Genomic DNA, 26,457 nt, shown 5'->3' on the forward strand with positions numbered 1-26,457 from the left:
CGGCGTAGTTTCTTGGAAACTGTCAGCAACTTTAAGCAAATCGATGTATAACGAAACCAGTTTGACCCCTAGGCTAATCGATGAAAACAAGAGTTCAGTTCCTATGGCATATTTCTGGTGACCAGAACATCACCAAACTTAGACCAAAAATACTTCTAATATTAAACACTGAAATAAATGTGGGCCATGCGTATGCTTAAGAAAAAATGAACAAAAACAAGATTATCTTCCAGCCTGTTGACTCCAGTTCAGGGCTTAGGGTGGCCGGAGCCTCTCCCAGCAGCTCAGGGTGCAGCGGGGACCCACCCTGGACAGGATGCCCACTCAGGGCCACTCACATCTATAGTCAGACGGTACAGTGGAGACATGCCATTCACCTCCATGCACATGTGGGACGTGGGGCGACCCACGTGGACCTGGGAGAAGATGTGCACCCCGCACAGCCCGCGGCCCCAGCAGGAATCGGCTTTTCCCCACGCCAGTGTTATGCCGTATTTGTAGGAACATTGTTTGCGACCTGTGAAGGGAGCGAGTGACATCACTATTGGGCCGTGGCTGATTTTCAGCTATGAGAGAAGCCACAACAATGGATCTGTGCTTTTTTAGCCGCATTTTACTGGAGTTTTGGCTGGATTCCCAGAAGTGGAATTTGGGGTGAAAGAACTTGGACCGTCAGCTTCAAGTGTGCCCGGTCAAGCCTCTGCTGATGGGCACACCTGGCCGGCCAGGGAAGGAGGCACCGAACGGCCCGCGCAGCTCCGGGGTGCACGGCCCCGGCTGGCCGACTGGTATCTGCCGACCACGAGGGCCTAACTGGGGGCCGGGCGCCCTCCCCGAAGGCTCCCCGGCTCGGGCTCGGACGACATTCAGTGGTGATTTTCCAGAAGGCAAGAAGGTGAGCGTCCACAGTGGGTTCTTCCCTGCCACCTTCACGGGTCAGCTTCACCCGGGCTCTGCTGTCTGCCTCCCGACCCCTGCCCCTCGCCCTCCCCGCCACAGGCTTGGTCTGGGCCTGGGCCCTGGCCTGACAGTGGTGGCTTCAGCTGGGTGAGACGGACACCTGCCGCCCAGGGGCCAGCGAGGGCAGCGGGGAAGTGCAGACAGGGTCCTGATCCAGCAGGTGGAAAGCGGGTGCAGAGCTCTGCCCCGCGCCACTGGACCCCGCCAGCACAGCCGGGAAGCACTGGCCAGCACCATGTCATTTCCTGGCACCTGGTGTCTGCCTCCTGACTGCGGTCCCTCGGGGGCCGGGGAGACCCCTGCCAGGCCCACATTTAGATCTCCGTGCGTTGTCTCGGTGTCTTCAGTCTTAAACAGTCACCATTTGTCAGGCCTCCTCATCTCGGGGGCTCATGGGTGCCTTCACTTGCTTCCCCTAACTGTGGCTAACGAGGCTGTGACAGACAGAAGGGACAGCAGGTGCCCACGCATCAGGAGCTCCTGCTCTGTTCCTGCGAGCCTTGCCCCGTTGGGCAGCCCACTGGGAAGGGATTTCATAGACCTAAGCACAGTCCTGAGCGGTGGACCTTCAAAACTGGCCAGGGGCAGTGCCCCGAGCAGGGCACGCAGCAGGCCTGGGTGCTAGCCAGGCTCACCATTGGGTGAGGTCGGGTGGGATCTGCCTGGGCCTAGCCCCGGCCCCATCCAGGCTTGGTGCTGGCCTGGGCATGGCCCCTGATACCAGGGCCGCTCACCACCTGGTCCTGAGGGAGGAGCAAGAGTGGACATGTCCAGCTGACCTTGGTTCCCTTCGGTCACAAGTGGGACCTGAACCATCCCCCTTGGCCCTCCCTGGGCTGCTGGGCTGTGGAGAGCCGAGGCTGCCCGGTTCCAGAATGACACAGGGCTTTTTTGAGCTTCCTTCCCAGGGCTGGGGTCCAATCTAGGACATCGAGTGGTGGCTGGGACCCCCAAGTCCTGGGGTGGCTAAGGAGCCCTTCTGGACACTGCCCTGGGTCCCTAGATGATGCCCACTCTATCAATGTCTGGGCTTTTGGAAGAGAAGGCAGACTGATGCCAGTCACACCAGCTACTGCCTAAGCCAACTGTCCCAACAGCCAGAACTTGTCCAGTGGAGGGTTGCACCTGCAGGCCCCTCAGCCAGACTCACCCAGAGGTAGGGGGCAGTTGCAGTGCCTGTGACTTGTCCCGATCAGCAGGCAGGGAAACAGGCTGCGGAAGTCTGCAGCCCAAGGTCACAACGGGCAGTGCCACAGCAGCCGAGTGTAGGCTACTGACGCTGTCCCACACTCAGCACAGGGGGCCCTCCTCACTGTGGGGGACAGCAGGGTATACGGACCTCCAGGGCAGCTGCCGGGAAGAACAGCCCGTGGGCAACCAGGGGTGCGCACTCCCCACTCCCACGCCTGGCAGCCTGGCCCCGGCTGACCCCACCTAGCCTGACCCTGGCGGAGGCACCCACAGCCCCCACCCCAGGTTCAGCCTCTGGTCTCCCTGGGGCTCCGCCACAGCTGGGGGGTGTGCCCTGCAGGCTGCCCTTCCTGGAGCAGGGCTGAAGGTCAAGGTAGCAAAACCAAAGGGGTCTGAGCTGTCTCACTGCATCAGGCCAGCATCCGGGGAGCAGTCCTGGTGACCGAGGGGCTGTATTGATCTCACTGCTCACATGGCCAAGGTCAGGCAGTCCTTCCTCAACCAGAGGCGTCCGCAGGCCGGCCAGGGCAGGGTGCGCCACTGGCTGGGGCTGCTCGTCCGGAGTTTCTGTGCCTCAACCCCTTCGCTGTGCTCCCCAAGGCCGGACGGTCAAGGCCTGAGGTCAGCAGGCTTTGCCAAAGAGCGATCCTGTGAGCAGTGCCCATGCCCACCAGAGACAGCCCCTCGGGCCCAGACTCTAGCCCCTGGGTTGGGCCCCTGCTCCTTGAGCGGGGGCGCTCTGCCAGCAGAGAGGTCCAGTCCCAGCCTGAGGTCTGAGCGCCGGAGCCCTGAGTGCGGCCTGCGGCCTGTTTCACATGCGGACAGGCTGACCCAGATGTACCTGTTACCCGCGGACCAGGCCAGCTGAGCCCCTGCCCGGGGGCGGGGCAGCAGACACCTGGCAGCAGCGATGCACCTGTGCAGCAGGAAGGCGCTCCGGGGGGCCGGGCAGACAGACTGCACGCGGCCAGTCACTGGCTTCTCCCGGCTCTGGTCTGCCCAGCTGTGTCCATGTCTGCGGTGCCCACTTGGCTCCTGGCAAAGCCTTGTCCCACGCCAAGGCCTGGTCCACACGAGGCCACAGGAACAGGAAAAGGACAGGGAGGAGGGAGACAGGAGTTCCGTGCCCACCCCCACAGGCCTGGCTGGAGCCGTGGGTAGGGACCTCGCAGCCTCTGGGGCCCTGGGGGCTGCAGAACTCAGGAGCCCCTCCTGGAGGCCCCCTCCGGTCCCTCAGGGCAGCGTCCTGCAGGCTTTGCCTCCCCTCTGCCCTCTCTGCAGGACAGGAGGCCATGCCCACAGCCCCACCCGGGGACACCTGCCTAGCCCGGGCCTGGCGGAGCACCTGGGCCAGGATTCAACGTGCGGGCTGCCCAAACAGGACCCCATCTCTCCCACACGTGCCAAGGGCACATTCTCGGTGTCCATGGACTCCAGAGGCCCCAGCCCACCTCCCTCAGTGTCCCTGAGGTGACTGCAAAGAGCCAAATGAAGTCACTAAACCCAACTTTTAAACAAGTCTGTTTATTGAAAGGATCTGAAAATAGTAATAAGGCTTTCGACATTTAACAAATTTTCAGGATATTGACAATATTAAACATTAAGAATTTACTTCAAAAAACCCAAAGCCTTGTAGATCACCCCAACATCATGCTGCTCCAGGACTAGCACTTGCTCTCTCGTCTGAGCAAGTAACCTGGGTTCCGAGTGCCACTGTCCTCCGGACCGGAAGCCCGGTGAGAGCCCGCCCTGGCCCAACCCTGGGCCGAACGCTGAGCACACAAGGGTCCAGCTGCCGAGGTACCCAGAGGGACAGGATGGGGGCACAGCACTTGACCAACACGCGCCGACGGCGGAGTTGCTCAGGCTGCAGAGCCAGCTCTGTAGACCCGCTGTGGGTGGCCGCGCGTGTGGCCCTGGACCCTCCACGCGGACGAGGCACAGCCCTGCCCATCGCTCCAGAGGTGGGGCCTGGGGCAGGCGCCCAGCCCTTCCCTTCTTGTCGATTTAGCAAATGGAAATGCAGCTCAAAGACAAATCCCTCAAAAACAGGCCCGTGTTTAGGACACCTGCCACGCGAGCAGCCAAGGCCACGTGCAGTCCGAGTCTCATCTCCGACCACGGGCCCCACGCACACGCGTGTCCCACCCGGCCGACCGAGGGAAGAGCGCGTGCCGGACGACGCGGTCTCCTTGTACCCTGGGCCCCCAGGGAGAAGCACGCAGAACCGACACGGAAGGTCACCGTGCTCACCACGTGGACCCCTTTGTCCCAGTGTTCTTGCTCCAGCTGCGAAGGACCACGGCTTGCTGAGCCAGCCGTCTCCCCCACCTGCAGCGGCCGTGCTGGACTGGACAGGTGGTCCCAGCACCGTCACACAGAACACGCAAACACAGAACGGGGCTCCGTTCACGACAGGGCGAGCCCTCTGAAATCTTCAGTGCACGACAGAATCTGCACGTGAGCATTTCAGAGAGTTTAGAAGAATCTGTAAAAAGTGTACACAGGATTTAAAACACCTTCCAGGGCACGGGGGTGCCGACCCTGAATCGTAAGGAATGTGCGGGCTCATGGGCCACCTGTGGCACCCAGCGGCACCTGCCGCACGAGAGCAGGGGTAGTTGACAAGGGCCAGGGGACCAAGGCAGGAGGGCCCGGGCAGCCTCAGTGCAGCCCCTGAGGGGACGCACGGGCCCAGCCCTGCCACAGGGGTGCTAAGAAAAGGTGCAGGCCTAAGGGGAGAACCGCGGCGGCTGAAGAATGGTTTTGGGCTGTAAGACATTTATTTTCAACACCTAAGAAAAAAGTCATCCATTCCGATTCCCTCTGAATTCGATCAGCTGATTTACGGAAGTTCCCTGGCCCCTGCCCTGGGGACAGGCTCTGACAGATGGGCGTGCGGTGCTGGCCTCAGAGCTCCGGCCATCCCACGGCTCCCTCGGCTTAGTTAGAAATGCAAAAATAAGTCAGATTTAAAATGTTAAAAAATGGCTGATCTGGTCAACAAAAGGCAGATTCCAGGCTCCTCCTCTGGCTGCAGACAGGAGCGCCGTGACACCTGAGGCCTGCACGTGTGTGACCGTCCACGGCACGTGTGCAGGTCGGCCTGCCCCACGGGGCGAGCAGGGGGAGGCAGAGAGGGAAGGGGGCATGAAGGCCTCGGGGCTCTGGGACCCCGAGGGCGTGGCAGGAGCGCGGGGCTAGCCCTGGCCGTCACCGTCGCCCACATCCTCGCCGTCCTCGCCCTCCGTGAAGTGGGCCTGCCTCTTCCGCACGTTCCAGTGCAGACACTGGGCCAGGCTCTCAAACCAGTCGCTCACAGGATCTCGGACGCAGATGGAGGGGAGCGGGTAGCACGAAGTGGTGATGCTGATGCTGGCGGGAGGCAACACGGCCCAGGTGAGCCAACGGCTCCCGACGGACGAGCGGTGCCCGGGCCGCCGGCCACCTCGGCCCTGCCTGTGTCACTTGCTGAGTGGCCTGGCCCCAGTGGTACTGTGTAAGTCCCGAGACAGAGCCATGGGCCCCCTTAGCCCACCCTACTCCATGAAGAGGACCCCAGAGGGGATGGCAAGGAGGGTGAGGGGACAGAGCCGACAGGTACAGCCAGCACGGCCCGAGTCGGTGACTACAGGTACCGCGGAACGTGGGGCCACGTGTGGCAACCTGACAGGCATGGGTTCCCCGATGTGACACGTGAGACAAGGAACCCTCCAGGCTCTCGGTGATACATTTTGTCTGCGGGGCCTACACCTAACTCCTCACGCGCGCTCCAGCCCTGCAGCCCACCTACCTGTCTCCATGGCGGATCTCCTGTCTCTTTCGTCCGTCAAAAGACACCCAGGCGGTGTTTCTTGCTTCTGGTGACAACATGATCTGAAAGTGCCAAGCGGGACAGTTGTGGACTCGAGTGTGTGCAGCTGAGCGCCTCGGACCCCCGCCTGGAGCGGCGCCGTCCGGGAGGGACCGGGCAGGCGTTCACAGCACCCACCACGTGCCAAGGCCAGTTCTAGGCCTTGAAGGCGTTAACTTGTGTCTCGCTAACATTCAGCCCTGGGGAGCAAAGGACAAAGTCCACCCAGGCCCGGAGTCACCAACCACCTGCCCGCAGCTGGAAACACAGGCTCCAACTCAGAGTTCAAACAGACACAGACCCAACTGCCAGGGCTCATGGCTGGGTCACCCCCACCTGGGGCCCCGATGTGGACAGGCCCCACCCCATGAGGGCCGCTCACCCTGCCTGAGAGGCTGGCCCCCTCCCCAGCAGACCCTCGGCAGCATGAGCCTAGCAGGGGTGAGGACTAGGAGGTCCTTCCCAGCACTCAGCAAGGTGGGCCATGGCCTGGGGACAAGGTCGCCTTGGGCCAGAACAGGTGGTCAGTACTGCGGGCTCAAGGCTGTCAGCTCATGCTGGAGAAGGGGGAGGGGTGGGCTCTGACCTTCAGCTCGACCCCTGCAGGGACCACGATGGGCCGGAAGGACAGCGAGTGGGGGCAGATGGGCGTGATCATGATGGCCGGCACATTCGGGTGGATCATGGAGGCCCCAGCTGCAGCCGCGTACGCTGTGCTGCCCGTCGGGGTGGACACAATCACGCCTGGGGACAGGCCACAGGTTCGCTCTCCGTGCTCCGCGTGAGGTTCCCAGGGCGCCCGGAACGCACCCAACACCCACCTACCGTCTCCCTGCACTGTGGTGATGAGGTGCCCATCCAGGTAAACGTCCACGTTGGACAGGTAGGAGGAGGGGCCTCTGTCAATCACCACCTCGTTCAAGACCTGAGGGCAGCGAGGCCACCGCGCACTGAGGGGCTGTGTCTGCCCTGCCGGCGGCTGGGCTGCTCGTGGGCTCTCTGGAAGGCCCTGAGGATGGGGGCCTCCCCGCTGGGGTCCACCCAGAGCCCGCCCACCCTGTGCCCCTCCTCTAGGCCAGAAGACAGGGAGGGCAGGGCTTGGGGACCCACTGAGGGACCTGTCCACAGACCTGGTACTGCATGACCTGCTTTCCGACTTCAGAGTCCAGGTCTGCAGCCAGCGCCCCGTTCTTGCTGGTCCCGTTGGGGACAGCCAGCTTCTTCCCTCTGAGCTCCTTCACAACCTTGACCTTCAGCCGGCTCCGAAGAACAATAGCTGCGTTCCCTGGGGGCCCGGACGGGTCACACCAGGGGAGGTCAGCAGGGATGGGGTGACACCCCACAAGAAACAGAGAACCTCCCAACGAGGCACCCCCTTTTCTTCTGCCAGAATGAGGGCATCACCCTCGTGTCTGCTGGAAGGTCAACCAGGGCACTCAGGGAGCGCGGCGGCTCCTGCCCAGGACCCACCCGCGCCACCCACAGAGGCAGGGTGTCTGTACCCCCAAAACATAGAAATTCTCGAACCGCAGAACATGCAGGTGTCACTCTAGACTCGGTGGGACACTCCGACCCACACGGGATGGCAGGCCCTGCCCAGGGCCGCGACTCACCCTGTATCACCTGAGTGACTTGGGCCTGAAAGTTCTCGAAGCTGAAGGGGGTCAGGAAGCCCAGGGAGCCCAGGTGGAACGCCATGACCGGAGGCACGCTGCCCTGCGGACCGGCAGGGTGCTCACTCAGCTGGCCCGTCCACGCGAGTCACCCAAGTCACCCCCAGCACCAACCGGGCCTTGCCCCGACCATCTGTGGAAGGGGCTGACGCTACGCGGGTGGGGGGGCGCGGTGTCCCAGTGGGGGCAGGGCTGGGTGACATGCGGTGACCACACACGGGGTCGGTGGGATGCCACGGAGGCCCGGAGGAGAGACAAAGACAACGAGACCGATCGGGCCACTGGCCAGGGGACAAGAAGGAGCGGTGGCCGCGAGCGCCGGCGGCCGGCACCCGGCCGGGTCTGGGGAGGCCAGATGACCCTGACAGGAACGGCGGTGGGGGGAGAGTGGACTCTTGGTCCCCTCAGGGGTGGCTCTGCAGCCCCTGCCGGTGAGGACGGGGGCCACGGGGGGAGGTGAGCGCGGCAGGGGTTGGGTCACCCCCAGCGCCGAACGCACAGTATTCGGGCTTCCCGGGTCCACACTGCCTGCGGCACCCGACCGTGCCCCAGTGGCCGCCCTGCCCGCTTCCAGGCCCTCTCCAACGGCCTCCACGCCCAACCTGCGAAAGGCCCCAGCTGGGTCCATCCAGGACGGCGGGCTGGGCTCGGGATGACCGCACCGGGCTCCGTGCAGACCCTCGCCCCCTCGCACCTCCTGGCGTCGCCCCCACCCCCAAGGCCCTGGAGGCTCGGCCCACGCGGTGCCGGCGCTCCTCGCGGGCTCCGTCTGCCTGGCCCCTGCCCCACTCACGGGGCAGCCGCGTCGGCCCGTCCCAGCCTGACGCGCCGGAGCAGGCACAGCACGCGGCCTATCCGTGAGCCTGACCTACCGCCAAACGACCGAACGTGTGCGCCAGGCGGGGGCGCCGACCGCTGCGGCAGGAGGCGCGCCGCCGGGGCCGCGGGGGCCTCACCTGGAAGAGCGAGGAGGCGTAGAGCAGGGTGCCGTCCCCGCCCAGGCAGATGATGAAATCGATCTGGTTGGAAATGTCGTCGTAGTCTGCGGAACGACAGGGACAGTGTCACGGCCGCCCGCGCCCGCGCCCGGCACAGACCCCTGGGGCAGCTCACCTTCTCTGAAGGTGCAGAACTTCTTCTTCACTGGCCCGAAGCTGTCATCGCCCACGATGGCAGGGTCTTCTAGAACCTTCTTCTCCACGTACACGATCATGTTGTTCTCCTAGAAGGCAGACCGGCACATCAGCCCCACGCCGCTGTCGGGCGTCTCGTGATGGGGAACGGGTTTGTGCCTTGGCTGCACACTGCTGCCACAGCAGACCGCTGCCCGGCCGTGACGAAGGCCGCTGTCCTGAAGGGAGTCTGCTGACGTCACTGGTCCTGGAGCTGGACACATGGAAACCCGGGCAGGAGGCCAGCCCTGTGCCCTCTCTCTCCTGCACCCCCCGGCAGAGGATGGCAGAGGGTCCTGGGCTGCCCAGCCCCACCCCCGCTCACCTGCATCAGGTACACACAGAGCTCCTTGAACGGCTGCAGCAGGCTGGTGTCCTGGATCTTCTTGATGACGAGCACGCTCTTCGGGGACTTGTTCCACGTCAAACGCTGGCTGGCAGGGTCCTGGATGTGCCTTGGAGGGGAGAGGGGCGTTCACTCCGGGACCGGCGCCGTGTCCCTGGAAGTGTGGCTCTGGTGGCAGACAGGCCCCCGCTCACTGTGCCTGGCCGAGCCCCGCCCCCCAGGCACCTGGTGGCCCCCGACACACGTGCTTGTTCCTTCAGCTCCTCACGACCCTCGCTGCCAGCGCCACTCACAGACCTGCTCCAGGATCAGCCCGAGCCTGCCGCCCTTCGCCTGGTGCCCTCCTTGCTGCCGGTGGGACGCCAGGCTTCGCAAAAACACTGAATCCAGCCGACTATGGACCCTGCCCCTGGAGACCCCGGCACGAGCTTCTGGCACCCCCATGTCGGCACCACTGAAGGAACAACTCGGCCGACCCTCAAGTTTTAGTTAAAAACCAGTTAAAAGACAGTGGCAGGATTTGGGGGCAGTGAAACGGCTTGTGTGATTGTCATGGTGGATACATGTTACTATGGGTCTATGCGACCACAGAGCGCACAGTACTGAGGGTCCTAACGTAAAGGGGTCCCTGAGTGATGAGGTGTCAGCTGTGGGTGCTGACCGTGGGGAGGCTGTGTGTGGGGCGGGGGACACATGGGAAATCTCTGTGTCTGCCTCTCTATTTTGCTGAGACCCTAACATTGTCCTGTAAAATTTTTAAAAAAGCCAGTGTGGGTCCTGCCCGAGAACGGCAGCCCCCAAGTCCCTGAGGCGCTGTGACGCGGACCGGCGCTGTGCGGGCCGGCGTGCGGAGGCCACACGCGTGGTGGTGCGTGGTCCACGCTGAGGGGAGGAACCCCCCGGGCAGAGCCCCCAGCTATGACTGCGATTACTGTGCACGGTGGGCACGTCCTAGCCTGGACGGGAGCAAGCTGGGACTCGCGTGGAGAGCAAGGTCGGAGGTCGGCGTGTGGATGAGCTGGCCACCGTGGTCAGCACACACCTCGCCCGCTTGGAAACCACGCTCACAGCCGCAGGACATGCAGCCAAGGACCCTCCATGGAGGCTGCGAACCTGCCCAAGGGCCACAGCTTCCTGACGACTCGATGGCCCCCTGGCAACTTCCAAAGCTGTGACTTGAACCACTAGTACCAGTGGTGGCATGTCCGGCCTCAGCCCGTCACTCGCCCTTTGTGGGCACCTATCTCTGCGAGGGAAGGGGTCACTCGCAACATCTCCACGAGCCGCACCGCCTGCCCGGGTCCCACGTGCGCTCATGAGGAGCAGACAACTGGCTTGCGCACGGCCTTCCCATCATGCTTTGCTAAGGACAGGCGTGTAACGCACACTGCCCCCCACTCTCCCAGTGGTGCGCCGGCACCATCGCCCCAACTTCCGTGTCCTCAGAACTGGAAGCGAAACACCGCCCTGAAGTGTTAAGGGCTACACAAGACAACTAAGTCACAGGAGTGTCGCGCGCGAAGACCGCGGCGCAAACCACAGCCCTCTTCCCTGATCTCCCACTTAAAACAGTCCCCAGGGTCACCTTCAATAGCAGAGGCCAGACCTGTTGCCCCCCTCTGGCCACAGCGGCATGTCTACCTGAGCGGCCGCTGGGACAGGCAGCGGGGGAGGAGCTCAGGCCTGGGCAGGGGGGAGAGGCAGGCTCATCGCCCTCTGCACCGCCCCAGGCCCTGGAGTGGGTGTGGCGGCTCGCAGCCCTCTGCCCGAGCCAGTGGGAGTCTGACGGGCGGTCCAGGCCCCCTCCCCGCTGACCCAGGCAGGCTCAGTCTCGCCCTGCAGGGGCCTGGCGCCAAGGGGTCGCTCGACTTCCTGCTGGGTCCCTGCAAAGTGAGACACGAACCCTTCCCTGGCACACAAGCGATGGGTACCAGATGGGAGAGTGGGGATACCGAGAAGCCTGGCAGCTGGCCTACCCCAGACACTTGTAAGCCAAGAGCGATCGGGTGCTGGCAGTTCCGCGTTTAGACGTACGAGAACGTACGCCGGCACGCGCGGTGGAAGTTCAGACAGGAAGTGCAAGGCTCTGACCGATCTCTCTCCCGAATCTCACTTTGAACGTCGGGAGAAAAGCTGGGTCCGTGCCCGTGAAGCCCTGCCCCACCCAGCTGCGGTGCTGGAGGCGTTCAAGGAGGAGAAATGGGGTCCCGTCCCCCCAGCTGACAGTGCTGGGCGCAGGGCCTAGGAGGGATAGAGCAAGTTGCTCATCCTCGACCCCCGTTTGCAGTCCTGGGGACACTTTTGGAGCACCCCTCTCCAAACAGCCCTGCCTGGCCTCGGGGAGCAGCTCAGATGCAACCTGAGCCCCCACTCGAGGCTCACGAAGCCAAAACACACAGACGGCTCGGCTGGGAGTAGGCGATGGCCACTAAGATGGGATTGTGACAGGCCGTCCAAGGTGGCACTTAAAACGATGTGAGTGACGAGGACAGAACAGCTCTGCCAAGACCAGGAAAGGCAGTTCCCCAGGTGGCCTGGAGGTGGCAGCACAGGCACCATCACAGTTCCTAGAGCTGGCTGTGGCCCTGTGCAGAGGGATCGTGACCTGTGGCCTGGCTGTGACACTGGGGTGACGGCTGCAGGAAGGCGGAGGGACCCTCAGCAGCCTTAGTCACAGCAGCACAAGAGCCGGCGCCCTTATCACCTGCAGTCGGTGAACCCCCGCGGCTCCCCCAGGAGGAAGGGACGCTACTGGGGCTCTGCAGGAAGCCGGGTGGGGCAGCGAGCCCGCCACAAGGCACTGGTCATGGCTGCCGGAGCTGAGATGGAATCCTGACTCTCCTTCACACAAAGCGCGACGTCGGGCAGGTCACCTTAGTGTTCTGCTGAGACAGTGACAGCCAGAGGCCCGCATGGAGCTCCACTAGGGTTCGCCCCTCTGGAACCGCCAGGCGGGCGAGGCGGGCGAGGCGGGAGGCAGCAGGGTCAGCGAAATCGCCCTAACTGCCTGGTGTTTAAACGGCATCCCACCCAGGCGCCGGGGTGCCCCAGGCCCGCTGCCCTCAGCGGCCACCGAGTGCAGACGTTCTGACAGCAGCACCTGCAAAGCGGCGTCTCCCTCAAACAGGGGAACTCAGGTTCTCAAGAAAGCCAATTACTATCTTGCATTTTAAAAATAATTAAAGGAGAAACATTTGACCCATTAAACACGTTAGTAGAAAATATCTCATTTTTCCTGCTGGAGTTTTTATACGAAAAACAAAGAAACACCTCTGTCTCAGCAGACGCGCCCCACCCACAGTCTGGGGCCCCAGAGGCCTGGCATGCAAGGGACCTGGCACCCATGTGCCAGAGCCTTGCGCAGCACGGGGCCCGGGGGCTGGCCCTGCACACTCACATGATGGTCTGGGGGTTCTGCAGCACGCAGGCCTTCGGTCCGAACGTGGTCACTGGGCACGGCCCGTGTAGGGAGCGGGTCCTCCTGTGGGAAAAAGGCAGTGTGAGCCCCGGCTAGGACACACGCGACAGGGCGCAGGCTGTGCCACGTCTCAGAGGCGGCTCTGCCCAGATGACATTAGCCGCGTCCCTGTCCAGCACCCAGGGTGGACCTGGAAGATTCCGCCCCTCTCTGCAGAGCTGATGTGCATGCCACAGACCGTCCAGGTAGCCACAGAACCTAGAGGTACACGGGACACATCCAGAAATGCTCCTGAGAACAAGGACCCAGCCCCGAAGGCAGGACCACGCCATCTGGGGACAGGCCTGGAACCTGAATTCATGCATGGGCTCTCAGCAGGCCTGTCTGAGGACCAGTCGTAGGTCTACACTTGGGAACCAGGACCTCAGACGCCATCCCCAGGGACCTCGGGGGGAAGCTGACAGACACGCTCACTCTGAGTTGTGCTGCCAACAAGGGAGATGCCACCCGAGGGCCCAGCTTTCTAGTAACTGAAAAGCAACTGACAAGGCCACAGTCAGATCTTGGGGACGCTACTCGGCTGCCCGCCCTCTCCTGTCCTTGGGAATCCAGCACCCACCCTGGTGAGGGGCCAAAAGAACAATGAGGACACCCCTAAGTGACAGGGCAGAGGGCGTGTTCACCTCCAAAGAACACCAGCCTCCAATGGCTCACCGGGCCCCTGCACACCAGAAACACTGCCACAGCCAGCCAAGCGGGGCCGGCAGACTTGCTTTTGTCTCCAATCCCGTATTTCAGGGTTCAACGAACCCAGATCTCAACGCAGACTAACTTTGAGGCCCGGTGGAGGCGGCCAGCCTGAGAGTCCTGGAGGCTGGCTACAGGCTGAATGTCACTGCCCAGGGCCACACCGAAGGCCACCCCCAGGCCGCCCCGACGGAAAGTTCTCAGATCTGCATCTACAGGGTTCATCTAAGTCAGTGTTTCGAGAGAATTCTGCTCGAGAGCCAGCTGTGACTGGGCCTGCCCGCGTCTCCCGTCCCAACACCTACAGGCAGAGGCACCTAATGACTTGCTGCCACCATGCCAGGTTCAGTGTCCTCTGAGAGAGAAAAGTTATGCAAACCCCACAAAACCACACGCATGGGGCGGTGCTGCTGGGATCCAACACTGCGGCATGTGGCCCAGAGGCGGAGGGGCGACTGACACTCAGGATGCTGTCACAGTTGGGAGAAGTTGCTGCCAGCCTGCAGGCTACAGCCACCTCTCCCCTACACATGGGCTAGGACCTTCTACACAGAAAACGGTGCCAGCACCTCGTCCCCAGCTGCCACCTACCGGGAAGGGCCCGTGGGCTTTTCCACCTCACCTGACACCACTGCGCTTCTACCCCCGACGTCCCCTTGCATTTCAGATGTGATCCTTGTTTCAGTGGCAACGCTCATCCTGGCAGCTTCTGAGACGCCCCATGTTTACTGACTCCAAGGCCAGAGCCGGCAGCGCAGCCCGTGGTTGCTCAAGCGTCTTGTGCAAGGGACGCGAGCAGGTCAGGCCGCTTATACAACAGCCCTGTGGCCACACTCGGCTGGAAGCCGGCCCGCTGCCCTGGCAGGTGGCAATGTCCCCCTGCACCGACACGCCGAGAGCCCTCCGTACCTGAACTCCTTGGTGCTCGCCAGGGCGGGTGAGGCGGACAGGCTGCGGGCCTTGGCCCGACCCCGGATGGGGGCGCCGAGCACCCAGTCCTCGTCCCCATGGCACGCGGTGCAGCGGTACAAGGTGGTGTCTGCGCTCAGCCCCTTCCTCCGGGTTGCCTTTTCCTGCTCCGTCTCCATCGCTGACGAGCAAGGGCTTCGGTCGGACGAACACAGGTCCCTTGATTGAGCAAAATGAAGGAAGGAAGGAAGGAAGTGTGCACAAAGCGCCATCTACACACGCACTGCGTCTGCTCCGTCGGGAGACGGCGCTTCCACCCAGAACCCAGACTCATTCAAGACTCAGAACTCGCCTGTGGTTTTCCACGACTGTGAGAAAATAAGGAAGCACCTTTGGGCGAGGGTTCTGGCGTCCCTCTCGGGAAGCAGGGAGGGGACACGGCAATTAACACAGAGAGGCCCGGGTGATGCGGTTTTCAGCGCAGCCCAGGACAGCGGAGGGAAGGCGGTTAGCAAGGCCGGCGGGCCGGGGCGCAGCAGACTCCGCGCCCTGCAGACAGCCTGCATTTCCCATCCAGCGCCGATCAAACGCGCCAAAACGGACCTACTTCAGCCTCAAAGAAAATTCCAGCTTCCAAAGTGCAGGCAGAGAGCAGCTTATCCTCCGACCGCAACGCCACAGAACCAGGGACAAGGGCAGAGGCGATTTCATCCGACCCCGGGAGCAACTGGACTTTCTTTTAACCAACCCAGGGCTCAAAAGGACACTGACACTAATGTGACAGCACGTCGAAAAGAACAGTGTAAACATGGACCCGAGGCCCGAGCCGCCCCGGAACCTGTGCTGAAACGCTGGAGAATCAAGAGCGACGAGCGGAGACTCACTGACCAGGCGAGGGAAGGGGTGAAACACGCCCGAGACAGGCAGGAGGGGAGAGGGACGCGGGCGGAGGTCGACGCAGAGACCGAAAGAGCACAGTTTGGAAAAAACCGTGAGGACGTTCGGATCGAGGGATTGGAAGAACCGCACTCACCGGAAAACCTGTGTCAGAGAGTAATTTTCTGAGAAAATTCCCGACTGACTCGACAGGGGTTACAGATCCCCACAGCGGCGGCTGGAGGCGGGGGGTCTGCCTGTCCTTCCCAGGAAGCCGAAGGGGCGAGCAGAACAGGATGGGCTTCTCGCTTAGGGAGACCCCGACGGGCGCCCCAGGCGGGACCCTGCTGGGCAGCGCGCCACACGAGCCACCTCACCGTGCGAGCGAGCAGCGGAACCGAGGTCGTGACGGACACGAGGAGGCCGGCCGGCCTGTCTCCCAGGGGAGGCGGATGCCGCGCCAGGAGGATAAAGTGAGGTGCCGCAGAGGAGGGCGGGGTGTGGGGTGTGGGGTACAGGGCCTCCATGTTAGGGTCAGAGGCGACTGGGTCCCCGAACACGCACTGCCCCTGCCTGTCGCAGTCACCGGACGGGCTCTGGGACAGCCGAGTTCCACGCCCGACCGGACCCCAGGTGATGGCAACACCGCCCTGTGGACCTGTGCCCTCCCAAGCTTTAGAAAGGCTGACAAGTCATCCGACTAGAGGAAAAGTCAGTGAAAACCAGAACCTACCAAACAAGTCCAATACCCACTCCTGTGCGGTACTGCGCTGGAGGCTACAGCCAGTGCAGAAAGCAAGAAAATGAAAAAAAAAAATAAAAAAACCTACAGAAGAGTGACCGACCACATGGCACAAGGGAGTTTATTTGCAAGGTTGCAGGAGACCAATTCAATACGTGAAAGTCCACTGTATCTCTGTGTACCAGCAATGAACAGGAAGAAACAAATTTAAAAACACCATTTCAGTAACAATAAAATCTACAACACGTAGGGATACAGCAGACAAAAGAAGTGCAGATCCTGCTTCCTGGGCCGTGACCGGCAGCGTGGACGTGAGAGCAACGCGGGAAGGTCCTCGTCCCAAGAAACAAAACCACCGTGTAGGGACAGACGTGGCCTAGAGTCACTGCGGAGATCAGAAAGGGTGGCACACCTGAAATCACGTCCCACGTCAATGACACCGAAACCTACAAAACGTTGCTGACGTGCCACGTTCACAGGCTGCGGGGCAGGGCACTGTCGAGACCTCAGTGCCCCTCCAGACTTATTTACAGAATCTACCAAATCCAACCAACAAAACTCCAGCAGACTTTTCCAAATGAAATGACAGGCCGATTCCAAGACCCATGAGTAAACGACAGAAACCCACAACCGCTAAAAAGCTGCAGAACAGACCTGAAGGGCGAGCACCGCCTGGTGCCTGTGAAGCCCCAGGAAGCAGCCGGGGTGAAGACAGCACTGATGTGAAGACAGGCACAGAACGACCCTCACACACAGACGGCCCATGGGTCTCGACGGAGGGATGCAGGTGGCCCTGGGGGAAAGGTCACCGCCCCGCACAGCGGAGCTCTGCTCGCACCCAGCATGTGCTCAGACGAACGCAAGTCGGAAGCACACGACTTCCAGAAGAAAACGCTGGAGAAATTCAGTGGCCTTGGGTTTGGCAAAGTTTTCCCAAACAGCGCACGAAAGGGACAAACTGTAAAAGAAAAAAACTTGAGAAACTGAAATTCAGTACTGTGAAAATCTTTTACCCTTCACATGATTACTGTTACTAAAACGGAAACACGAGCTGCAGACTGACAGAAAATATTTGCTAAACATATGTGACAGAGGACTTGCATCCGGAATATATGAAGAATTCTCAAAATTTAGTGAGGAAACAAACCACCCAATTAAAGAGCGGGCAAAAGACTCCAACGCTGGGGAACTGCCACGGAACAGACACACGGGTGGCGTGAGCATGAGCAGCGCCCGCAGCAGCGGTCATCAGGGCAGCGCGGCCCAGAACCGGGCAGCGACCCCTGCCCAGCATGACAGCCAGCACGGAAGAAAGCAGGCCACAGGCCAAGCGCTGCCAGGCGGCAGGGGACTGCGTTCTCGGGCACGGCCGGGGGCAGAGACCGGTATAACCGGTCTGGAAACCAGCCACAGTTCCTCAAAACTAGACACACGCCTGCGGGCACGCCAGCGCCTGACACCTGGGTGTGAACCCGAGCACACGGCACAGGCGTCCACACGGAGACGTGCCCATGGAACCCCGTGATGCCCCACAAAGGAAGCCACCCTCCACTGAGAGCTTTGCTCAAAGGCACATGCCAGTCTGGGTCCCTTGGCCCCACAGGCCTTATGTCAAAGCTTTATCTGGGGTCTGTCTATCCCCCGCTGTCCCAGAATCGAAGCTATAGAAATTCTGTTCTGCTAGGGGCTCTCAGTGCCTGAAAGGTCCCGCTGGACCCTTGTGATTGTTCCTGGCCAAGGGGACAGAACAAACGGGCAGCTACGCGTTCAAGGCTGGTGCTCAGGGGACGCTGGTCCAGCTGGGTCGGCACGTGGAGTCCTTGGGTGTGGGGGGCACCGAAGGGCAGAGCCTGGTGAACGCCCCATCAGGAGCCAAGAGGAAGGGGTCTGGAGGAGTCTGGGAGGAGGGCGAAGTGCGAAACCGAGAATGTGAGTGGCGGGCAGGACCAGTGGCTGGCACCAGCACCGTGACGGGGGCAGAGACCACCGGCCAAGGAGGGACCGACCGCAGTGGCGGCAGCGTCTGATGGCAGAGAGCAGAGGGCAGCAGTGTCCGGAAGGCACCAGCGCAAACTGGTCAGAGGTACGAGAAGGCAGACTTTGGCTTGGTGTGAGAAAACCTGGAGAGATTGTTTCCTTCCTCATCGCAAAAGAGCCGCTGAAACAGACAATAACACCTGCTTCCCTGAGCAGCCGCCTGCCGGGAACCTAAGACCCCGACGGGCGCGAACTGGCCAGCGCGAGCTCGCGGAGGAGATGTCGTTTGAAAAGTGGTCAGTGAGCTGTCACGAACACGCCCTGCTGCCTGGAAGGCACGAGTGAAGCCACACACTATTCCCCCGATTCGCAAATCGGGGAGGGCAAGGCCCCCTGCGGTGGCGCTGACGGTGGCCTGGACCTGGGGCGGCCATCCTGGTGCTCAGCAACGGCGCGCCGGGGGCAAGGCCCTGTCAGCCAGGCTGCCACCACACAAGCCTCAAAGAGAGACCAGTCAGAAACGCGGGGAACAAGCGGCGTCTGAGAAGAGAGCTCGTAAAGGAAAAGCTGACAGGTGACGTCGGTCAGCTGTGACGGGCAAGGGCGAGCACGCGTGAGGTGTTTCATTCCTACTGAACCAGAGGGGGACGCCCGCGGGTGGGCTGTGCTGCCCGCCGTCTGGTGAGAACCGGGATGTGGATGTTGACACCGGACCGGGACGAAGGACGAGCAGCGCACACATGCCACGGAACCCGCGCCCGCCCCGCCAGGTCCTGTCTGGGACGCCGAAAGCCCAGGGTCACACAGCTAGGACAGGGCAGAGCCGGCATCTGGGCCAACGTCCCTGGGCCCCCGCTTATGACTGCAGTGGACAGACAACGGGACCGACGCAGCAGGGAGGCGGGGGGCACGAGCTGGCCGAGGGTCCCGGGAAGAGGGAGGACCTGCAGACTCAGTTCGGTGAGTTCTGGGAACAAAGCCTTGGTTCATCCCCTCCCCACACTGCGAAAGCCGGAAGACCACACTTGGGGGCACGCACCAGGCTGCCAGAAGCCAAACCCACGTGGAAGAAAGACGAGCCACAAAAAGTCCCACTGAAGTAAGAGCAGCTTAGGAAATCGTATCAACAAAGTAACACGGGGAATGGCTCTGCGTGGGGCTCCACAGCTGCAGGCACTGGAGGACACTCAGGGTCCTAAGCGTCACCTGTTACCACACTGAACCTGTAGCCTGAGCCCGTCAGGTGATGCTGTAATCCTAGAAGGATGTGGAAAACTTTATCTTCCGAGAAGGTAGAGAAAAAACTACCTAGTGAGATTACTGTAGCCCCGAGAAGAGGAAGGAAAGAATTGAACTTGGCATCACGAAGCTTCCAAAAAGCTTATGATAGTTTTATGATCATTGGGTTTTTATTTTGTTTGATGTTACGGGTGATATATTTAGAGGAATAAGTCATTTGATGTAATTCTCACTTAAATGGTTGAGAGAATTTAAGTCTGCGAGCAATGCTCAGAGTTTCATTTCTAAGTTCGTTTACTGGTTAAGAAATCACATGGACTTAGCCTTGAACAGTCTAAAGGCCCCTTTGCATGCACGAAGGACGCCCGCCACACCGCACGACCTCCACCGTCCATGCGAGGCAGAGGTCTCCCGAGCTGCACGGTGACAGGGCCAAAATCCCTTTCCGGCTGCTCGACTGTTAAGGAAAAAGTGCCAGAATACAACTTATTCTGTAGCTCAGCATGAGCGCGATGCCGTCTCAGCTTCGACTTGTAGTTTAAGAGTTAAATCTGATTGACTTGCAGGTAATGTTTTGTACTATCCAAAGTACCCTTAACACGGACACAATATGTGATGTCTGAAAGGAGAAACCAGCCGCCAGTGGGGCTTGTTCCGGGAATGCGAGGCTGGCTCCATCGACGCGACGCAGCACAGCGCCGGGTTAGGAGAAAGAAATCGCCTGAATGTACCCATTGACTCACAACAACGTATTTGACAAAACTCAATACCTGTTTATGATAAAAATTCTCAGCAATTAGGAATAGAGAGAACTTGATAAAGAACATGCACAAAACCAGTTAACATGAAACTTAACAGCGAGAAAATGGATGCCTCCCCCTGACATGCGGAGCAAGGCAAGGACATGGGCTCTCACGACTCCACCCACCGCGGCCCCGGGCGTCCCAGCCAGCGCAGCAGGGCGAACCGGATGCCGACTGAGTGGGAACAGCACCCTTCACGAGCACTTCAAAGTAACGAGAGGGAGACGTAAAAGCACGCAGAGGGCTTGGACGCCGAAAATAATAAACGCTGCTGAAAGAAACCGATCTGCATCGGGGAGAGCCTACCCCACTCGTGGGCCAGAAGACTCAACACAGTAAAGGTGTCACTTCTCCCGGAACTGATGTACAGGTTTAATGAAATTTCTAGAAAAACCCAGGTAAGACTTGTTCGTAGATTCTAAAACGTATGAGGAAAGGTAAGGGTATGAGAATAGCTGACACAACTTTTAAAAAGAATAAAGGGAGACGAACCACTCTGATTTAAGACTTGCGCTCCAGCAATCGAGGCCGAGTGGTGTTCGGTGGGAGACAGACGCGCACAGCGGGGGGACAGAACGGAACCCAGAAACAGAGCCACGCAGACGCGCGCCACGGGTTTTTGCCGAGGGCGCACAAGCAACTCAGTGGAGGAGAGAGATCCGCTCAGCAAACGGTGCTGAGCGCTTAAGACACCCACAGGCAAACGGAGCGCACCTCAACTGAACACAGCACACACGAAAGCGAACAAAATGGGCCAAAATCAATTACGTTAAGTATAAATCATAAACTATAAAACTTTTGTAAGAAACACAGGAGACATTTTTGGGTCCCAGGGCTGAGAAGGATTTTTTACACACGACATAAAAAGCACAGTCCACGGAAGGCAGAAAATGAACTGGACGTCATTCAAATCAGAAGCCTGCTCTGTGGGAGGCCCTGCTGAGGACTGAAAACCAAGCCCCAGACTGGGAGACACATCTGCAGGCTGGGTGTCCAGCAAAGGACTCTGCTAGACTATATGAAGAACTCTCGAAACACAACAATAAAAACGCCTTCCATCCGATCAGAAAATGGGCGAAAGAGATGAGCAGACCGAAGCGGCCGTCCCACGGGAGACGAGCAAGGGGAGCTGAACCCGTAAGGGCGACCCCGCAGCATGAGGGCTGCTACAGCAGCGGGGAGAGAGGCAGGCTGCGGAGGAGCCACCCGCGCATCGCCATCGCCATCGCCGTGGGACTGTGCAAGGCACAGTCACTCTGGAAAATGGTGTGGCAGCTCACGAGGGAAACCAACTCCACACCTGGCCACCGCACCTGGGCACTTACCCCAGCGAAACAAACGTGTGTACAGACACCGCACACGGAGGCCCAAGGCCTCCCAGCAGGGGACGGGCGGAGCACAGTGCGGTCCAGCCATACAGAAGGGACCCGTCCGCGAGACCTGCAACCGTTTGGTCGGCCCTCAACGGCCTTATGCTGAGTGCAAAAGCCAGTCTCAGAGGGTCACAGACTGAAGGATCCCACGGACACCACATTCTCAGGACGACAAGACCACACGGGGAAACGGACAGCAGTCGCCAGGGAGCGTGAATGGGGTCTGGGGGCGGCCACAAAGGGCAGCATGGGTCCTTGGTGTGACAGGCAGGTCTGAGTCTCGACTGTGCTGGTGGTTAAACAAACGCATGCACGGCTTACACTGCACAGAACCACACGCGTGTGAGAACTGGTGAAATCGGAATAGGGCGTAGCTCTCTGTACTTGTCTTACGCCGATTACCTGACTTTACGTTACTGCACTACTAACATGTCAGATGGCACTGGGGGACTGGCACAGGGTCTCTCTGCACTGTTCTTACAACTTCCTGGGTGTCTGTATTTAAAAAACAAAGTTAATAATTAAAAAAAAGAAAAGGATAAAACAAAACCACAAAGACCAAATATATTTAAAAACTGTCTATTCTGTTACACATTATCTAGAAGCTGTTAATATTTATTTGCAAAGACAAATTTGCTATCCAGGCAGTAAACTTATTAACGAAATAATCTCATCAAATATGAAAAACAGCTTTTAAAAGTTCCGTCATCTGTGCAGCACACACTTTGACAACGGTGAATCAGGACTCACACTCGGGTCAGGTTTGTTCGGTTTGTTAACTGCTCTAAAAGGATGAAATTCTAACTTCATCTAAGGACAGTCGAGATCCTGACAGCATGAATCTCATTTGAAAAATCCAATTCTGCACTGGGAAGTTTAATTGGAAAAACCTCGTCGGAGAACAGTAACAAAGTATTCTGAGACGAAGAAATCACGCAAAGGGGCGAGGGGACACACCAAGATGCCAACAAGAATGTGTGTGAAGGGCGGAACAAGTCCCGCCCCACTGAAACACAGTGTGAGCTCGCAATCCGTATCTGCTGAAACCCTGAATGAAAAAGTTGTTTACTTGGTGACAAATGGGGAACTAACCGTTCAACCCCACTAGCTGGCATTGAGTTGGGGCAAAGTGCATACTAAACGCCATCCGCCCTCCCGGGTAAGCGACGCCCAGTGCAGGCACAGAGGCCATGAAACTCGGCACTCACAGAGGGGCTGTGAGTGGGGACAGCCTTGGAAAGCTCTGTGGCCCCGTGACGCAACAGCCTGACCTTCAACCCACACCCACCTCCCCAAGATGAGAGACCCGAAGGGGCCGTGAACAGAGGTGGCTGGACCCCTTGCGCAGATTAGAAAATGAGGGCCCAGACAGCTCCGCATGAGGCCAGTCTTCAGCTGCGTGGCTCCGCCGCCAACAGGGCACCCTTGCTACGTCCCCGGCCACCTTTACCAGCCTCTCTGAATAGCTTTTGCCAAGTGTCGAAACACGTGTTTACTTGTTCCCTTGCTTTAAACTTGGACCACCGCAGTGTGGTCCAGGAGACAGTGTGAGCAGAGTCCACCAGCACAGACAGGAGAGCTGCCCACTGACCCCCAGCATCCAGGACCGGATGCTGCACAGCACCTGTGCACAGGTGTGAGTGGCCAGAAGAAAAGCCCCAGAGGAGGCCCTGCAGGCAAGCGCCCTCCCCTGGGCCTGGGTCTGCTTCTGAAGTCCCCTGCCTCCCAGGAAAGTGGCAATTTAAGGTACTAACGATGTGGGGCCAAGGACTCCCAAAGAAAACCATCCGCCTCTGCAGTCCACAGGTTGGGCCTACCTTTGCTCAAGCGCCGAACGCCAGACTGTTTCCGGTTTTACTTATCAGAGGCACTGTTCCCCTCATATTTGTCAGCCGCCTACACGCCCCAAGAACTGCTGCTTGGCCAGCTGCTGGGAGACCCCTCTGTCATCATTCATGAATCACACACAGGCTTGTGCTACCAACATAAACCCAACTGAAAGTTCAAAGAAAAACCAGAACCATCTTGAGGGCCTGCCACCAAGTGCAAACCACTGGCACTGCGCTGGCACTGGACCCTGTCCTCAAGACCACTAGTGGTGGGGGCAAAGGTGACAACGAGGGAGACTCGGTGTGACTGCTGGGAGCAGGTTTGCAAGGCGCGGGGTGTCCGGGGAAGGAGCCCTGGGCTGACGTCGCCCAGCCAGAAGGGAGAATAACTCGCTTATCCCGCTTGGAGGGTGCGGTGAGACCACGGACCAGGGAGCACTGTGAACGGCTCCCAGACGCACGAATAAGTGTGCGGGTGAAACAGGGCGAGAAAGGAAACGAGAACTCGGAATTCGGGGCCAAAGCAGAAACGCCTGCTCGCTGGGGACAGCGGCCGGCCCACCTGCGGGGCCTCCCAGCCATCGGCGCCCAGCGCAGAGGTGCCTTCGCAGAGTGACGTGTAGTTACGAAGCCCCTGACTGACCGCTGCCCCGGAAGGCCGGAGCCCCTAAGCTGCCCACCACGCGCGGGCTCCGGGAGGCCGCCCAGCAGCCGTCCCGGGCTCGGGGAGCCCGGGGGGCGCAGGTGGGAGTCGGTCCCCTCAGGCCAGGCCCACGTCGGGAAGACGCCGCATTCCCGGGGCGGGGACAGCGGTCAGCGCCTCCGGGCGTCCGCACCTGGGCTCTAGGCAGGGCCCCCCGATCCCGCGACCCCTGGCGCCCCCGACCGCAGGCGGCGGGCCGGGCCGACCGGCGGCGCGCACTCACCCTTAGTTGCTGCGGGCGCCCGCGGGGCTGCCCCTCTCCTGGCCGAGCCCACGCACCCCGCCGCCCCGCCGCTGCTCGCCGTCGCTAGCCGGCCCCCGGCGCCGCGGCCATCTCCCACCCCACGGCCGCCGGGACCGCGGCGCCGGCCCGCCTAGCAGCAATGCCGGCGCGCTGCCAGTGCGCACGCGCGGCCCCGCCCCGCGCATGCGTGCCTCCCGCCCCCGCCCTGCGCACGCGTGCCGCCGCGCCCCGCGCACGCGTCCCGCCCCGCGCACGCGTCCCGCCCCGCGCACGCGTCCCGCCCCGCGCACGCGTCCCGCCCCGCGCACGCGTCCCGCCCCGCGCACGCGTCCCGCCCCGCGCACGCGTCCCGCCCCGCGCACGCGTGCCCCCACGGCGCGGGTGGAGCAGGCCCGCGGACTCCGGCCGCCTGTTGGGGGTGGTGATACCGGACGCTAGCGGCGGCTCCCCGGCTGCCCTCGGACGACGATCCCTAGTCCCCATTCTCCTTGCCGCGTCGTTAGCCCGCCCACCCGCGCCGCCTGATCCCTTTCCCGCACCGCTCGCCTCCACCGCAGGCCGAGCGGGAGGACTGCGGGCCCCCGAGTGGTGACACCATCTGCCGAGCATTCCATGACTACCAGGCTGTGCCTCTGCTTAGAAGGAACATGTTTTGCGAACCACAACTCTGTGAGCAGAGCCGCGTCCCTGGGCTGCCAGCCCCGCTGGAGGGAGCGGGCCTCGCCCACCCCAAGCAGTCTGGTGGGTCCTTGCACATCAGCTGGACCGCAGGGGCTCTGGGCCTGCCGCCTAAGTGGGGCCCCCTCAGGGTGACCTGCCAACACGGTTCTCGCCCCTCCCCCGCCAGGACTGCAGGACCCAGCGAGGAGGAAGGGAGTCAAGGCCACAGTGCCCCCCTTGTAGCTTCGGTGGAGCTTCCCCCTCCCCTAGTCCGGACACAAGTTGGTTCTCCCGAGGCTTGCTGGCTTGCTGGTTTGCCCGTTAGCCCGTTACTCAGGAGTCCCGTTCCAACACTGTGCCGGGGTCACTATAGGAGATGAACCCGGACAACGCACTGAGGAGGTGCTTTGTAACTTTCCTGGCTCCCCAAGTGCCAGCCACCATTCTTCTCTACACTGGGGTCTCCCTGACATGGAGCACTCACCCCTAGGTCTGCCCAGCGCCCATACCAGCTATTGTCAGTCTTCTCTTGCTGGGGCTCCTGGACCTATGTCCAGACCTGGAACACTGCTGGTCACGTCATACCACTGTCCTGGAACCACTGGGCAATGGGGTCACCGAGGGTGAGTGAGAAGGGGGGTGAGGATGGGGGGGAATTTGAGGGAATTTCTCAAGCTCTGACTTCCCCATCTGGCTGTTTTGTAAACCCAACTGCTTCCTCAAACTGGCCTAAGCCACACCCACAGAAGGAAATGCCTTAGAGTGTTGTTTTTTTGGATATCACAGTAGTACTGATGCTTGATTCAGCATTTGCTAGGCCAGGCACTGCGCCAAGTCCTCCCAAGAACCTCACAGAGGGGACAGCCTGCGGAGAAGGCACCAAGTGCAGGTAGTGTCACTAGCCAAGGTCATGTAGCAATCATACTTCCTGTGTGCTTTTCTCTAAAGGGAACTTGTGCAGGTGCGTGTCTGTGATCACGAAACCCTCTGCCACCCTGGACCTTGAGACTTGGCCAGGAGCGCTTCCCCATTTCAGAGATGAGGAACCGGCTGCAGCTTCCTTCGGCTCCCTCTGATGGTGCAATTTCTCCCCGCAGGCCCCAGCCCCCGCCCTGAGAACTGCCCCGGAAGGGCCGCTCAGCAATTGCGAGGCCAGAGCAGGGAGGGGGCCCTGAGGGTGTCCGGAACTTCCCAGAGGAGGTGTCCTTGGGCTGTGGTTGGGCGAGGGAAGGACTCACCGCAAGGAGGAGAGGTGGGTGTAGGGTGGGGGGGTCTGCCTCAGAGGGACTCAGGGGTCTTAAAGGTGGAGTCTTCCCTCATTCCCATGCTGTTACCTTTCTGCAGCCATGCAGAAATCTTTAACAAAATTTGGTATTTGTCAATATTCTTTTTCTTAAACGTGGCTCCCATGTTGTTTAATCTTCACACCCCCAAACCCTGGACCCACCCTCTTATGAGAGGTGGATGGGGGAATGTGGAGTGAGTGGTGAGAAAAATAGGGAGCCTAGGTCATGTGGGCCTGATGGGGTGCTGCCCAGAGCTGGACTCACGGAGTGGGGGCAGGGATACCCTGGATTTTGGGTGCAGTCTGGGGACTGCCTGACTCTAGGGCACAAGTAGGGGGTGGAAGGGCTTCTTCTCTTTGGGGTCCTGCTCCCAGCTCTGGGGAAGTTGGCCTCAGCTGTGCCAGGCAGGGGTGAGGGGACGAATAGAGGCTGCCCAGCACCCGAAAGGAGAAGTGA

General features: G+C 60.6%; 1 protein-coding gene across 5 annotated transcripts; it reads right to left on the minus strand.

Moving 5' to 3' along the window:
* Positions 1-3,656: 3,656 nt before the first annotated feature.
* NADK (NAD kinase) lies at positions 3,657-25,325 on the minus strand. Of its 5 annotated transcripts, XM_039876879.1 has the most exons (13): positions 24,035-24,191; positions 21,682-21,774; positions 14,270-14,488; positions 12,593-12,676; positions 9,175-9,304; positions 8,791-8,899; positions 8,634-8,719; positions 7,618-7,720; positions 7,135-7,289; positions 6,830-6,929; positions 6,591-6,748; positions 5,945-6,027; positions 3,657-5,526 (listed from the first exon to the last, which is right to left on the minus strand). In XM_039876879.1, exons 3-13 carry the CDS (start codon positions 14,446-14,448, stop codon positions 5,352-5,354), a joined length of 1,362 nt encoding a protein of 453 aa, XP_039732813.1. In that variant the 5' UTR covers positions 14,449-14,488; positions 21,682-21,774; positions 24,035-24,191; the 3' UTR covers positions 3,657-5,351. The 5 variants fall into 5 exon arrangements, with proteins under 5 accessions (XP_039732813.1, XP_039732814.1, XP_039732815.1 ...); XM_039876880.1 differs by lacking the exons at positions 21,682-21,774; positions 24,035-24,191 and adding an exon at positions 25,200-25,325; XM_039876881.1 differs by lacking the exons at positions 21,682-21,774; positions 24,035-24,191 and adding an exon at positions 25,225-25,246.
* Positions 25,326-26,457: the final 1,132 nt, after the last annotated feature.

This window comes from Pteropus medius, unplaced genomic scaffold (assembly GCF_902729225.1).
Source record: "Pteropus medius unplaced genomic scaffold, Ma_sr-lr_union100, whole genome shotgun sequence".
Taxonomy (NCBI): domain Eukaryota; kingdom Metazoa; phylum Chordata; class Mammalia; order Chiroptera; family Pteropodidae; genus Pteropus; species Pteropus medius.

Excerpts from the sequence above, each read along its gene's own strand:
- NADK (XM_039876880.1), bottom strand. The coding sequence starts at position 14,448 with ATGGAGACGGAGCAGGAAAAGGCAACCCGGAGGAAGGGGCTGAGCGCA. Across the intron at positions 8,720-8,790 it reads GTTCTGCACCTTCAGAGAAG|ACTACGACGACATTTCCAAC; the intron begins GTGAGCTGCCCC and ends GTCGTTCCGCAG. Across the intron at positions 5,527-5,944 it reads GAGATCCGCCATGGAGACAG|CATCAGCATCACCACTTCGT; the intron begins GTAGGTGGGCTG and ends GCCTCCCGCCAG.